At 45.0% G+C, this 14,476-nt stretch overlaps 1 protein-coding gene across 3 annotated transcripts in view; it reads right to left on the reverse strand.

The window, feature by feature from the left end:
* Nucleotides 1-14,476, reverse strand: part of OSBPL10 (oxysterol binding protein like 10) — a 340,081-nt gene that overhangs the window by 73,543 nt on the left and 252,062 nt on the right. For all 3 annotated transcript variants that reach the window (XM_070359885.1, XM_070359886.1, XM_070359887.1), the window contains one exon: nt 11,550-11,760. In XM_070359885.1, the coding sequence (XP_070215986.1) occupies nt 11,550-11,760 (211 nt within the window). The remainder of the gene's footprint in view (nt 1-11,549; nt 11,761-14,476) is intronic.

Consider the following 14,476-nt stretch of genomic DNA (forward strand, 5'->3'; position numbering starts at 1 on the left):
CTTCTCCCTAAAAACTCAGCAAAGACCAGGACAGGAAGGGAAGTGGCAATGCATGCTGGGAAATGTAGTTTTTTGTACATTCTACAGATTCTGAGCATTAAAGCCCAGTGAGTGAGGACAGGAGAGAAGCCCACCTCAGACCAACCAGTCCAGCTGCTCTGATCCCCAGTCACTGGTTTGGGAGTCTGGATAGGCCTACATTGTGTGAGGATACAGGGGGGAAATTCTAACAGAGTGAATGATAAAGGCTGTATAAATTGATCAATTCTGCACTGAAGATGGGTAGTGGGGCCGCTGCACCCTCATTTTCCTTCCTCTCAGCCCCAACCCTTCCCAAAGCCGAAACCAAAGCAAAGGCCTTGAAGGCCAAGGAAGCAGCGTTGAAAGGCATCCACGGCCATAAAATGAAAAAAGAAGATCCATACATTACTCATCTTCCAGTGGCCCAAACACTGTGGCTCAGGAGGGAGCCCACATATCCCCAGAAGAGTGCCCCTGGGGGAAACATAGACCACTATGCCATCAAGTTCCCCCTCAACCAGCAAGTCAGCCACGAAGATAACAGAAGACACAACACAACTGGTGTTCACTGTGGATGTCAAGGTCAACCAGGACCAGAGTAAACAGGCTGTGAAGACGTTCTATGACATCAACATGGCCAAGGTCAACACCCTCATCAGGCCTGAGGGAGGGAAGAAGGCATATGTCCAATTGGCTCCTGACTATGATGCTTCGGATGCTGCCAATAAAATTGGGATCATCTAAACTGAGTGCAGCTGGCTAATTCTAAAGTTTCCACTGTTTTTTTTGTTTGTTTGTTTTTAAAGGATTCTACAGTGCTTGAGAAAAGAAACAGTATCCTGAGAAGGATACTCAGAAGGCTGAGAGGAACAATATATCTCTGAAATTCACTCTAATGGTAAGGTGTCAGAGAAAACATCAGGAGAGGTGTCTCCTTGAAACAATACAAAATAAAGTAACCACTATGAAACAAGAACACAGAGCCAGGAGAAGAAAACAGGCTGAGGTGAAGAAAGAGATGGAGGCAGGAAGGAATTATTATGAGGAAATGAAGCCATAATGTTGGCTTAATTAGCAGAATTAAGGTTTCAGTATTGAAACAAGGTTAAAACTGAATCAACTGTGTAGAAAGTCAAGTAAGTAGTGTGTCAAGATGAAGTTCTACTAGTGAGCAGCTGCCAAGGGCACAAGGGTGAGCAATAAGACAGAAGATTCAGGGCTTCCCTGGTGGTCCAGAGATTAAGAAGCCATCTACCAACGTAGGGGTCATGTGTTCGACCCCTAGTCCAGGAAGATTCCACATGCCACGGAGCAACTAAGACCACACACCGCAACTACTGAGCCAGTGCTCTAGAGCCCACGCTCTGCAACAGGAGACGCCGCCAACGTGAGAAGCCTGCAAACCACAGCTAGAGACCGGCCCCACTCACCGCAACTAGAGAAAGCCCGTGCACAGCGACGAAGACCAGTGCAGACAAAAATAAATAATAAAAATTGTTTAAAGACAGAAGGTACACAGCAGAGACCTTTAAGTTGAAAGAGATCACTGAGACAAATGGAAAAAAACAATAAACAATAACAGAAGAAACACACAGCCGGAGCTAAAGAGTGGGTTATGGGTCCTGTGAAAACAGCCCACCACAGTCCAGCAAAACCAATCAGAAAACACTCATATCTACACACAGCTTCCAATATTTTCTTAGGTTTTTTTCTTACTGAAATGTCAAACACACACAAAAATAGAAGAGTTTAATGAATGCCTGGCTCATGAAGTTTGGCAACACTTTTTAATTAAAAAAAAAAAATCAAGAGGAAAAATTTTCCATTCATTTAGGCAGAACAGTTAGACTTGCCTTAAAGGGGGGAAAAAAATCAAGCTAGTCTTGGCTTTTGCCACAACGCTAAATGCCAAAAGTTGACAGGTGAAGAGAAGAATGTAAATGAATATCTACATATTTCTGGGTGGGTGCGAGGCTGGAAAGATAATGCTTGTCTTCGGACAAACTATCTTTCCTCCGCTGAAAACAGTCAGCACTTGTTGAGCTCTTGCTAGGTGCCAAGGACTACTATGCAAAAAAATTTCTTTTTAAAATTATTATTTAATATTTATTTATTTGGCTGGGCCAGGTCTTATTTGTGGCATGCAGGATCTTCTTCCTTTTTTATTTGCAGCATCTTTAGTTGTGGCTTGCAAACTCCCAGTTGCAGCATACTGAATCTAGTTCCCCAATCAGGGATCAAACCTGGGCCCCCGCACTGGGAGCAGAGTCTTAACCACTGGACCACCAGGCAAGTCCCTATCATGTGGAATTTTTGTGTGTTAACTCATCTAATGACGACCCATAAGGTAAGTCCTAGGACCTACCTCTTGACAGATAAACAAAAAGGCACGCAGAGCCAGTAAGTGTCAGGGGTAAATGGCAGATGAACACCCAGGCCACCTGTGCCTAGAACCCAGACTCTCAAACTCTACCCTCTATGCCTTCTGAGTACCACTGCAGGGACTCAGAAAATATCCCACTTTCCGGGGAAAAAATGACTTGAGGACATATCCCAAGACATGAAGAAAAGCACCAGGATAAAGAACTCAAGACCGGAGAAGCTGCATGAAAGGAGCGGCAGTGAGCGATGAACCCAGCTGAACGCAAGGCTAAGCAGGGCTGGGGCTCGGGAGGGAAAAGGCACTTGCCTCTGGGTAAAATTTAAACAGGCATCAAGACACTCAGTCATCAAGATAAATGTCACGTTCATGCAATATTATTTAAATCAAAATTAGTGTCAAAACAAAAAAATGTCTTAAAGGACTCAGTTGCCTCTCCCAGTCAAGTCCTGACTTTAAGATTTTGATATTTTGTTCATCCTGGATTTTTTTGCATTAATTTTGGTTTAAAGATATTGCATTAAAACATAATTTATCTCAATGACTTTGGTACCGTTAAATTTGTGCTCACAATAGTTGTTCCACTCATCACACCCCATCCTAGCCCTGGAACTAAATTTAAATACTTCTTGAAAACATGAAACACCACTGACGATTAAGTCAAAATTCTTTTAAAGAGATTTGTCAGGAAGCAACAGTTAGAACTGGACATGGAACAACAGACTGGTTCCAAATAGGAAAAGGAGTACGTCAAGGCTGTATATTGTCACCCTGCTTATTTAACTTATATGCAGAGTACATCATGAGAAACGCTGGACTGGAAGAAACACAAGCTGGAATCAAGATTGCCGGGAGAAATATCAATAACCTCAGATATGCAGATGACACCACCCTTATGGCAGAAGTGAAGAGGAATTAAAAAGCCTCTTGATGAAGGTGAAAGAGGAGAGTGAAAAAGTTGGCTTAAAGCTCAATATTCAGAAAACGAAGATCATGGCATCCGGTCCCATCACTTCATGGGAAATAGATGGGGAAACAGTGGAAACAGTGTCAGGCTTTATTTTGGGGGGCTCCAAAATCACTACAGATGGTGACTGCAGCCATGAAATTAAAAGACGCTTACTCCTTGGAAGGAAAGTTATGACCAACCTAGATAGCATATTCAAAAGCAGAGACATTACTTTGCCAACAAAGGTCCATCTAGTCAAGGCTATGGTTTTTCCAGTGGTCATGTATGGATGTGAGAGTTGGACTGTGAAGAAGGCTGAGTGCCGAAGAATTGATGCTTTTGAACTGTGGTGTTGGAGAAGACTCTTGAGAGTCCCTTGGACTGCAAGGAGATCCAACCAGTCCATTCTGAAGGAGATCAGCCCTGGGATTTCTTTGGAAGGAATAATGCTAAAGCTGAAACTCCAGTACTTTGGCCACCTCATGCGAAGAGTTGACTCATTGGAAAAGACTCTGATGCTGGGAGGGATTGGGGGCAAGAGGAGAAGGTGACGACAGAGGATGAGGTGGCTGGATGGCATCAATGACTCGATGGACATGAGTCTGAGTGAACTCCGGGAGTTGGTAATGGACAGGGAGGCCTGGCGTGCTGCAATTCATGGGGTCGCAAAGAGTCGGACATGACTGAGCGACTGATCTGATCTGAATCATTATTACACATTATTAAGTATTAAATTAATATTAAAATATTGATAATATCTCCCACATTATATTTTAATCAAAAATCGGGAAGTCTACCGAGAAAAAAAGGAAATTAAAGTATTCTGAGTCTTCATCACTCTACCCAATGTGTCATTCTTGATTTTGACAATTACAATAATACAAGTCAATGAATCTTTTCGAAGACTGCAGTGTAACCACTACTATAATTTATATACATATTTCCCCCCAAAACGCTAAAGAAAAGGAAGCACAACCTGTGTAGCAAAATGAAAGGAAACAAGAAAAGCAGCATAGGAACACAGAAACAAAAAGCGTAATGGAGACTAACAGAAAAACAAGCATCAGTGTAAGGAAAAAAAATAACTGGCTGTATGATGTGTTTGAAAGATAAATTCTCAAGGTTGTGTCATAAAACAAAACACAAGTCTAAACCAGATTTCATTAATCCAAAGACACACCAATTTTCACATTTTAACATCTCTGAAATCAGAGTCCATCTTATGCTCAACGATGTGTCATAGATTAACTAGCACCTTTTTCTTAGTGGCACAGAGGCTCAAGGTGTGTTTTACTACAGATGTGTTGGACAAGTGAGAAAACCTACAGAAAGTGACTCAGAAGGTCTATGACAGAAAGATGATCACAGACATACCAGCAAGTACAAATGCAAAGAAAACCAGGATCTAACATTACCACGTGGCTGCTGACCGTAGCCTACTGGGTGTATGTCAATTACCTTTCACTTTCCAGTCCACCTTAAAGCTCCTGAGTGGCAGACCATCAGAGATGATCCAGTGGGAGAGAGGAGCAAGGCAATGGGTCAGGTGTTCACCAATGTGCAAACCAGTGCTTACCCCAGGTTTTGACGTATGCCTGCAGCTCCTCACACAACACGCCTTAGTAGACACAAGAAACCCAAGAAAAAAGAGGGAGGGGGGACTTTCTGGTTCTCTTAACCAACCAGAAGCAGAAAGAAAGCTACAGAAGATTTAACCACGGGCTTAAAGCTTTGACTGTGGGACTGTCTGACTCTGCGCTTGGCCTCAGCTTACCCCTTGCTGGAGCGCTGGAGGCTGCAGTACCCACACCAGCGCTGTGATGCCTCTGCCCAGACAGAGGCCAGTGACAGGGGAGGCACTGGAAGGCCCCCCACTGTTCCTGTAACACAGTGAACTCCCGCCTCTGGGGTGCAGTCAATCTGAGAGGGCTTTCCCCAAGTAAGACTGACATTTACAAGCGTGGGGGAAAACATAGGGTGTATTTACGATGAAGAGCTGGTATGGTAGGATCTGACGGCTTTCTTTATGGAGGAAGTGCCAATCAATCTGTTTTGACCGCTGTAAAAAAATAAATAAAACTACCCATCTGAAATATTCTGCAATGGTAGTATTTCCAAATATGCTGCTTACTGAAGGGATCATCACATTTTTATCTTGACTTTTAATCACAAAATAAGGGAAAGTGACTTAAATGGGATGCACTGCCACCAGAAGCACTGGGTGTCAGGAGACAAAGATGGATAGAGAAAGAGAAAAGATAGACATTGTAGGGGCAGAGGGAAAAAAGGGGTCTGAGTGGGGAAAAGGGATGAAAGTTGAGAATCTGAAGTTGTTTCTGGGAAAAAGTGAAGCAGAACAGGAGGAAGAAGTCAACAAGTGGGAAAAGCCCAGAAAGGCCCCTACAATAGTCTCACCAGGACTTTCCTGATGGTCCAGTGGTGCCGGGGGCCAGCATATTGCATATTGAGTGCATATTGCATATTGAGTGCAGCACTTTCCACAGCATCATCTTTCAGGATCTGGAATAGCTCAACTGGAATTCTACCACTGCCGGGAGCCAGCGTGAGGAACTCCGCCCATGACAAAGGTCATGAGGAAGGAGGCTCGGCATACGCAAAGGCGGGATCGAGCCTCAGGAGTCCCCCTGGAAATTCTCGAGCATCTACCCTCAAACCAGAGTCTGCCTACTTTCTGCTTTGTGCTCTCACCTACACCTCTGACTTCACAGGGGGGCTGTCCCCGACTACTTCTCTCTGAAAAAAGTTAGCTTACAGCTCCAGTTAATAATTCCTGGGTGTGACAGTGTTTCAACCTACAAACTCCTTTGGAAGTCCTCTAGCCTGCCTGAATAGGTTTTTCCGGCCACATGTTGGCTCAGAGCCTCCCAACTGTGAGAGGCAGGAGATGTTCTAAACTGTCTAAACACAGATTCCTTTGAGTAGTTAAAAGATTGGTTAGAAATTGTATTGGTGAAGGGTTTTTCGCTTATTGAGCCAATGTTTGCTGCTAAGTCTCCATACTCCTTACCTACTGTGTCCTTGGTAGTGTATTGATTGATATAATGGGTGTATAGAAATGTAAGTAGTAGCCTCAATGTTTGTAACCTTGGACCCTTGAGTTAAGTCTTTTCTTGATTGAGCCCACCTCACCTTTGCCCTATAGGAATGCAGCTTTGTCCAATGCTTTTTGGAGGCTGGCGCCTGACTTTAGAATAATCACCTTTAGAGAAAAATAAGTTTCTTAAAATGTTAACAGGCCTCCTGGCCAGAAGATGATGTAAATCACCTGAAGTTTTGCATATGATAAGTTTGAAAGCCTGGCTTCGATTAGGACCAGGAACTGCTGTCCTTGCATGACTCCACCCCTTCCCCCATTATCCTCTACGCATAACTTAAGGTATAAAAACTACTTTGGAAAATAAAGTGCGGGCCTTGTTCACCAAAACTTGGTCTCCCCATGTCGCTTTCTCTCTCACTCTGGCTGAGTCTCCATCTGGAGCACGGAACCCACCATGCTTACTAATTATGCCTGGGCTTCTAAGATCCGACCGGGGAGGCCTCAGTGTCTCCTCTCCTTCGGGAGAACGGAAGGATGCCTGTGGCCTACATAAGTGGTGCAAACTTCTTGTCTTGAAGTTTTATTGGTCTCCCGCGTAAACCAAGCTACTCAGCCTCTTTTCTCCACTGAATTTCCTCACTGAGCTATCCTCATTCTATTACTGTTTATATTTTTGATAAATATTTAAATAAATAGGTCGCCTATGCCGTCTCTCCTTCGAATACCCTGGATCAGCCGGGGCTGGACCCCGGCACAGTGGTTAAGACTCCACACTTCCCACACAGGAGGCCTGAGTTCAAGCCCTGATGAGGGAACTGGACCCCACATGTTGTGTGGCGCGGCCAAAAGGAAAAAGTCTCATCTATTTGACCCTTTTGGCCAAAACCCCCAAAAAGCAGGAACCAATGCAACTGGCTTATTAACCGACAATCCTTATAAATCTTAAAAGAGAATGAAACAGTTACTGGAAGGGCAAGTTAAGAAGTGCATATTAAATTCTGCTCCGGTTCCCCTCTCTTCAATTACATGTGTCTTGGTCTCTAGCCCTGATTCATGTCCAAGGGCATGAGCATTATCCATGCAGATTCCTCTGCCACCCCACTCCAGCAGCTCTAACCCCAGGGTTCTCTCCCAGCATGTCCTGCACCCACCATAGGGTGGTAGCCAGCTCTCACAGTGCACAGGAACATGCTGGTCTGATCACAGGTGTCTGTGCTACCTTTGAATCATGTTCCCTTATCAGATAAGGAACTCCCCAGAAGCACAGGCAGCAGACTGCTCTGCCCCCCTAGACCACTTTAAGGTCTGGAATCCCACTCCAGCACAGACTCCCAAGCAGCCCAGCCATCTCCAGCTCTGGTGCAGCCCTGACTTGTCACATCACGGAAAATCAGAGGCACATATCTGGACTCAGGAAACCAGATGCCCACCTGCCCCATCCCATCACACATCTGCCTCTATCAAAATGCTGGAGAAGATTCAGTCACCAGGACAGAGGAGAACTGGGGAACATAAGCCTGGACCAAGAAGCCACGTTCCTTTATAAAAATTTAGCTACAAACCTCTCCATAAACAGAAGTTAGATGAAGCATTTCAGCCCTGAATTATCTCAGAGGTAACATCGGAGACAGGACCCGAGCCTGAAATGTGTAGGTGGGCACAGAGGAGAGCTCAAGTAATTCTCCACCTTGGTCCAGTCACTCTGTTTGAAATGAAATTGAGGTCAGGGAGCAACATCTGCAGACAAAGGCTCTAGAGCCACCAGGTTCCCCAGAAGATGCAACAAGAAGCTACAGAAGATGCTGAGAGATCACAGATTGGTTTTGATTCCAAAGAGGGGCAGAAAGAAAAAAAAAAAAATCAGTGCAGAAGGGATCAGAAAGCAAAGAGATTTCATGAACAGTGCCTACAGATATCGGCTGTGCCGCATGATCTGCGCCCCACCCCTCACCCCCTGCCCCTTGAAACTCTAGAGCAGGGGTCCCCAACCTCTGGGCCACAGACTGGTACCTCCTGTCAGATCAGTCGTGGCATTAGATTAGAAATAAAGTGAGCAATATATGAATTTGCTTGAATCATCCGGAAACCATCCCCCAACTTCCGGTCCATGGAAAAAGTGTCTTTCACAAAGCCGGTTCCTGGTGCCCAAAAGGCTGGGGACCACTGCTCTGGAGGAAAGCCTGATAGAGGTTCGCTTTAATGAGATTTTTATTTCCATCAACCCAGTCTGGCACTCCTTGGATATAACCATTAAGTTTTTATCAGCAGGAGTCAGGCTGCTACAGTCCCTATCAACCCAAAGAACCCTGAGGTTCTTAACAAATGCATTTTGAGATGACACTCCTGGGGTCGCCAGGTTCTTCCATTCCATTAGCTTGAGATCCTGGAATTCTGTTTTAACTGCAGGCAACTATGATGCTTTGGATGAGGATGTAATTCCACCTTTTTTCCCCTAAATGTGCTGGCACAGATTTAAAAGACATGTGCAGAATGTTTTAAAATGCAAAGGGCTGTGTTATATGGAATGTAACTTTGGAAAGGGTTAGGAAGACAAAGAAACAGAATAACCTTTATGATGCTTCATGGTCTACTCTCCAACCTTCAGCCAAGTTCCCCGGCAAAAATGGCTAAAAGGAAGGGTGGATGGACAACGGAGTCAGGTCCTGGAAGGGACAGGACAACCACTCCCCCCAGGAGGCAGCAGGGTGGGTGGGGCAGTGTCCACGACATTGCGTGGTCTCCTGCGTCCCCCACAGACAGTCCCCATTTTAACCTCTCACCACATCTGAAATTCGACCTCAAGCTTTGTCCTTCCAGCCCTTAAAAACCCCTGAGAAAGAATGAAAATCTGGAACGAAAATTCGAAATTTAGTAGAAAGTCACCCTGAAGAAAAAGGTAAGGCATGAATTTCAGGCACAAGAAAATGGTTCAAGTTTCTTAGCCACCCCTTCTTGGAATGAGCCCATTTGTTCGCAGAGCCTAGACGCAGGTTCTGGTGCAAGAAGAATTCTAGGAACTTTGAGAAGCACCCAGTCTAATGCTGAGGTGTGCCCAATGCCTAAAGCAGTCACTGAGGCTCAAACCAGACCAGGGAAAGTCAGGAAGTCTCAATTTTCAAGTAGAGAAGGAAAAAGCAAGGAGAAGAAGCACAGGGAGTGCCTTCACTCTACACCTGGACACACACGCCTCTTCCAAGCCCAGATCTGGCACCTGAATGTTTTTTCTTTCGTTACAGAAGACACGGGTAGAGTCAAAGGGAAACTTCCGTAAAGTCGGGACTTCCCTGGTGCTCAGTGATTAAGAATCTGCCTGCCAACACAGGGGACATGGGTTCAGTCCTTGGTCAGGGAAGGTGACAATGCCACGGGGCAACTAAGTCCATGCAACACATCTACTGAGCCCACACTCTACAGAGTTCAAGAGCTACAACTACCGAAGCCCGTGTGCCCTAGAGCCAGTTCTCCACAACGAGAGAAGCCCCCGCAACAAGAAGCGCAGGCACCGCAACTAGAGAGTAACCCCTGCTCGTCACAACTAGAAAAAACCCACACGTAGCAACGAAGACCCAGTGCAGTCAAAAATATAAACAAATACAATTTTTAAAAATTTTAGTAAGGTCTGCAAATTAGGAAGAGGACTGTATTTATGTTAATTTCTCGATTTGGACCATTGTACTGTTATTACAGAGAAGAATGCCCTTTTTTTAAGGAAATTCACACTGAGGTATAGGGAAGTAAAGATACATATTGTCGGCAACTTACTCTTTAGTGGCTAGAATATTATAATAGGCTTATACATACAGAGAATATGGGGCAAACATCGTAATAGCATTTGGAGAATTTGGAGATTGATGAGAATTTTTCATACTATTCTTGTAACTTTTTTAGAAGTCTCAAACTATTTCCCAAACAATAAAGAAAAACTACAAATACCTGCCCTAAGAAAATGAAGATGTGAGCAGGACAGTGTCCCCAGTTCCAGTTTGGGGAATCCAGAGTCTACTGGGTGGTCCGTTCTGGTTTGAACAAAGGACCCCAGGCACCTGCCACAGTGGGCAGAGCCCACCCCTGGACTTTGCGGTACCAGGGTGGCTTCGGGCAGGTCATTTAACTGCTCTGAGCCTCAGCTCACCCACATGATGGGCATAATGATACACACTTTGTGAAGATTTCATAAAATGTGCAGCAAAAGGTAGACACTGATAGAATCAGAGCTTAGTAAATGATGGTGGGTACTACAGAAGAAACTCACCCCCCCCACCACCACAGCTGCCTCTGAGAAACCAACATCACCCCTTAATCTTGGTGACAGAGGAGAGCAGTGGGGACCTGGAGGAAATGTGAAATATAGACCATTCATCATAACCTGGCTTGGCCTCCCATCACCTGAATTGCCTCATTCTTCGTTAATTAACTGAATCCTGGGCAACAAAACTCAGTGAGGCTTCAGTGCATCTCTTCTAATACTTTATAATTCTCTATGACATGACCCATCTCAAGCCATTTTCACCTTTATCATTTAATTTAATCTTCCCTAATATCTTTTTATCTGCTTATCGATGAAACCTCCCCTCAAAAGGACTGGCGCCTCTTCAGGGAGTTTATTATTATCTTGAACTTCTTGATAAACAACTAGAAATGCTTCTGTTATGTATCCCAGAGAAAATCTCACACCAGGCCCTGAGGAGACAGGAAAGAGGAGGGCATGGTGGCCCGGGGCAGAGAGCAGGAGGCAAGGCGGCTGCTCATCATGGGAGAGTGTGGAGGACACGCCCCACAGGCACAGTTAGAAAGAGCAGACCAGACGCTGCAGAGCAACGGATCTTGCAAACATAGCACTGAGTGCAAAATTCACAAACAGAAGGCAACGGAGAATTGAGTGCTAGCAAGTTTCAAAGGAGTTCTACAGTATTCATGAAAACGTTAAATTGTTGACAGGATGGCACACTGCTAACGGGCAAAATGAAAAAAATATAGACAGCCCAAGTGAGGTGGAGAAGGGGTAAACGGAGAAGCACTTGGATAAAAGGCGAGATGGAGCGATTTAAAGGAAGAAGGTCACGGCGGACAAACAGGCACATGCGTACACCAGACCACGCGCACTCGCAGACCCGGGCGCGCCGCCGCTGGGGAGGTCTTACCCGAGGCCCCTGGCCTGTGGCTGGACTGGCCGGCGTGGTGCAGGCTCTGCTGGAGCAGGCTCAGGCACTCCCCGAGGCAGCTGAGGGTGGCAGCGGAGGTAGCTTTCAGGAGCAGTAGGTCCTGGTCCAAGGCAGTGAGGGGACCAGACCCCGGGAGAGACTCGATGGCGTGCACCAGGTTCTTCTGCTGCCCCTCCACCTGGGTCATCATCTGCGGAAAAGGGAGACAGCCAGAGGTGAGAGTCGGAAGGCCTCACTTCCACCGTCCGGGAGCCAGCGCTTAAGCCATGGGAGTGGATCAAAGTGTGGTGCAGCTGTTTACAATAGCCAGGACATGGAAGCAACCTAGATGCCATCAGCAGATGAATGGAGAAGAAAGCTGTGGTACATATACACAATGGAGTATTACTCAGCTATTAAAAAGAATACATTTGAATCAGTTCTAATGAGGTGGATGAAACCGGAGCCTATTATACAGAGTGAAGTCAGTCAGAAAGAAAAACACCAATACAGTATACTAATGCATATATATGGGATTTAGAAAGATGGTAATGATGACCCTATATGTGAGACAGCAAAAGAGACACAGATGTCAAGAACAGTCTTTTGGACTCTGTGGGAGGAGGCAAGGGTGGGATGATTTGAAAGAATAGCATTGAAACATGTATATTACCATATGTGAAATAGACCACCAGTCCAGGTTTGATGCATGAGACAGGGTGCTTAGGAGCACTGGGATGACCCTAAGGGATGGGATGGGATGGGGAACACATGTACACCCATGGCTGATTCATGTCAATGTATGGCAAAAACCACTACAATACTGTAAAGTAATTAGCCTCCAATTAAAATAAATAAATTAATTAAAAGAAAAAAAAGTGTGGTGCAAGACGGCATCACCACCCAGACTACGGTGGCATGAAGATGCAGTCTGAGGATGCTTGGCGCACATCCGTCCTGGGATGCCGCAGGCCTGGGATAAAATCCATTCAGGTCCATCTACCCAAAGGTACTTGGCCTCTGCAGCTCTGCACACAAGAGAATTTTAGAACTTTAGACCTGAAGGGGACCAGCAGGCCATCCAGGTGTATCTTTTACAGATCTTTGGAAGGTAAAAATAAATATCCTAAAAGTAGAAGTCTTGTGATCAACTTTAAGGTCCTTGGACCACAGGAAGGTTATCCGAGACAATGGGCACCCCTGGCTTTGTCTCAGAGCAAGGTTAACTCCTTGCTTTGCTTCCATCCCCTGTCCATCCCTAACTCCTTGGTGGTCCTCCTTGAAGTTCAGGAAATAAAAGTGAAATCTGGGGCTAGCATTTGTGGGGGTGAGACCACACACACAGCAGAACCAGTGCCAACCCACTCGCCCCTAAAATGCTAGGAGAGCCGTCAACTTCCTTAACGCCAGGTGTGTAGGGAGCCAAGAGGAGGAGAAAAACCAGGAGTTCAAGAGCCGGCCCTGCTCCACAGCTAACGCTGTGACAAACCAGTTAACCCCATAGTGGCCTGGCTTCAATTCAAAAGCTACAGACAAGCAGTGTTTCCTTGGACAACTCAAGGAGAAAGGAATCTGAGAACTAGAAAAGGACTTGACTGGTGATCTTGTGAAGTGCATCCTCCTCCTGTTTTTATACCTTATCTTGCTAAACAAGATGATAAGCATAAATTGCATGGCCAGCAAATAAGCAGTCGAGCTGATGTGTGGAGGAGCAAAGGCAGCCCGCCCGAGGTCACAGGTCAGCATTCAAGGTAGGGACCAACTCCTGCTCCCTGGACTCTCACTGTTCTTCAAGCAGCTCCCACAAAAGCCATCCTTATTCTAAAGCAGTTGCTCCTGCTTCGTCACCATCATCCCCAGGAGGATCCTTGTGACCATCATGATGCCACCACCCGGGGAGAAGCCATACCTCTGCAAGGACCGCTGAACCTGGACACAAAACCCATCCCATACTTGGGCTTCTCTTTCTATTTTCTTTTGAAGACAATATCTCCTATTTCCTATCAGTGTAGTCATCGCCTTAAAAACACATAGTTTGCCCATTGCAATCCTACTTAACCAAAATTAGTGCTGTTACTTCAAAAAGATTTTTTTAAATAGTGACATTAAACATATTACATGCTTATCCTCTGGCCATGTAAGTTATTTTCTGCTGATTACAGAGGTTATAGCTAGCCATTCTGGCGCCTCAAACAGTACCTGAGGCATAATAGGGGCTCAGTAAGAATTCGTTCCTTCTTCAGGTCTTTGCTGAAGAGCTGCCTTCTTGGGAAAGCTTCCTGCACCACATAATTTAAAATCATCGGTACTAGCATGAAAGCAGGAACCATTCTATCTGTGTGATTCACTGACGGATCCCAAGCAACTATCTGTTGAATGAATGAATGAACCCCCAGGGTCCCTTTCTTTTCACTGAGGTGCAAAAGAATCCATTTATGACACAGAGTCTGCAGGAATCATCTCAGTCAATTAGGACAACACAGCTGAAGATTCAGGAAAAATAATAACTCTGCTACCAGTTTAAGTTTGCCAAGAAAATGGTTAAATTTAACCTCAAAAAGATAAAATGTTTACATACTCATTGACAGTCAACTCTATGGAGAACTGCTAACATTTAGGGAGAAGTTGACTTCGAGCTACTTGTCGTAGTCAGCATTTCTGTAAATTCCTACCATAAAAACTTGTCTCCAAAAGTGATGTGTTGAAAGAGAAGAAGAAAATATAACACCAGAATGTAAATCATATGTTCTTGACTATTACAGAGGATGTCATAATGCTTAAGAGAAAAGGTAAGTAAAATGAAGCTATTAACTATGGAATCCACTCATTTTTTAACTTTTATTTTGTCTTGGACTATAACTGATTCACAGTATTGTGGTAGTTTTAGGTGTACTGCAGAATGATTCACTTATGAATCTACACATATA

The sequence above is a fragment of the Bos mutus genome, chromosome 22, assembly GCF_027580195.1.
Source record: "Bos mutus isolate GX-2022 chromosome 22, NWIPB_WYAK_1.1, whole genome shotgun sequence".
Classification (NCBI taxonomy): Eukaryota; Metazoa; Chordata; class Mammalia; order Artiodactyla; family Bovidae; genus Bos; species Bos mutus.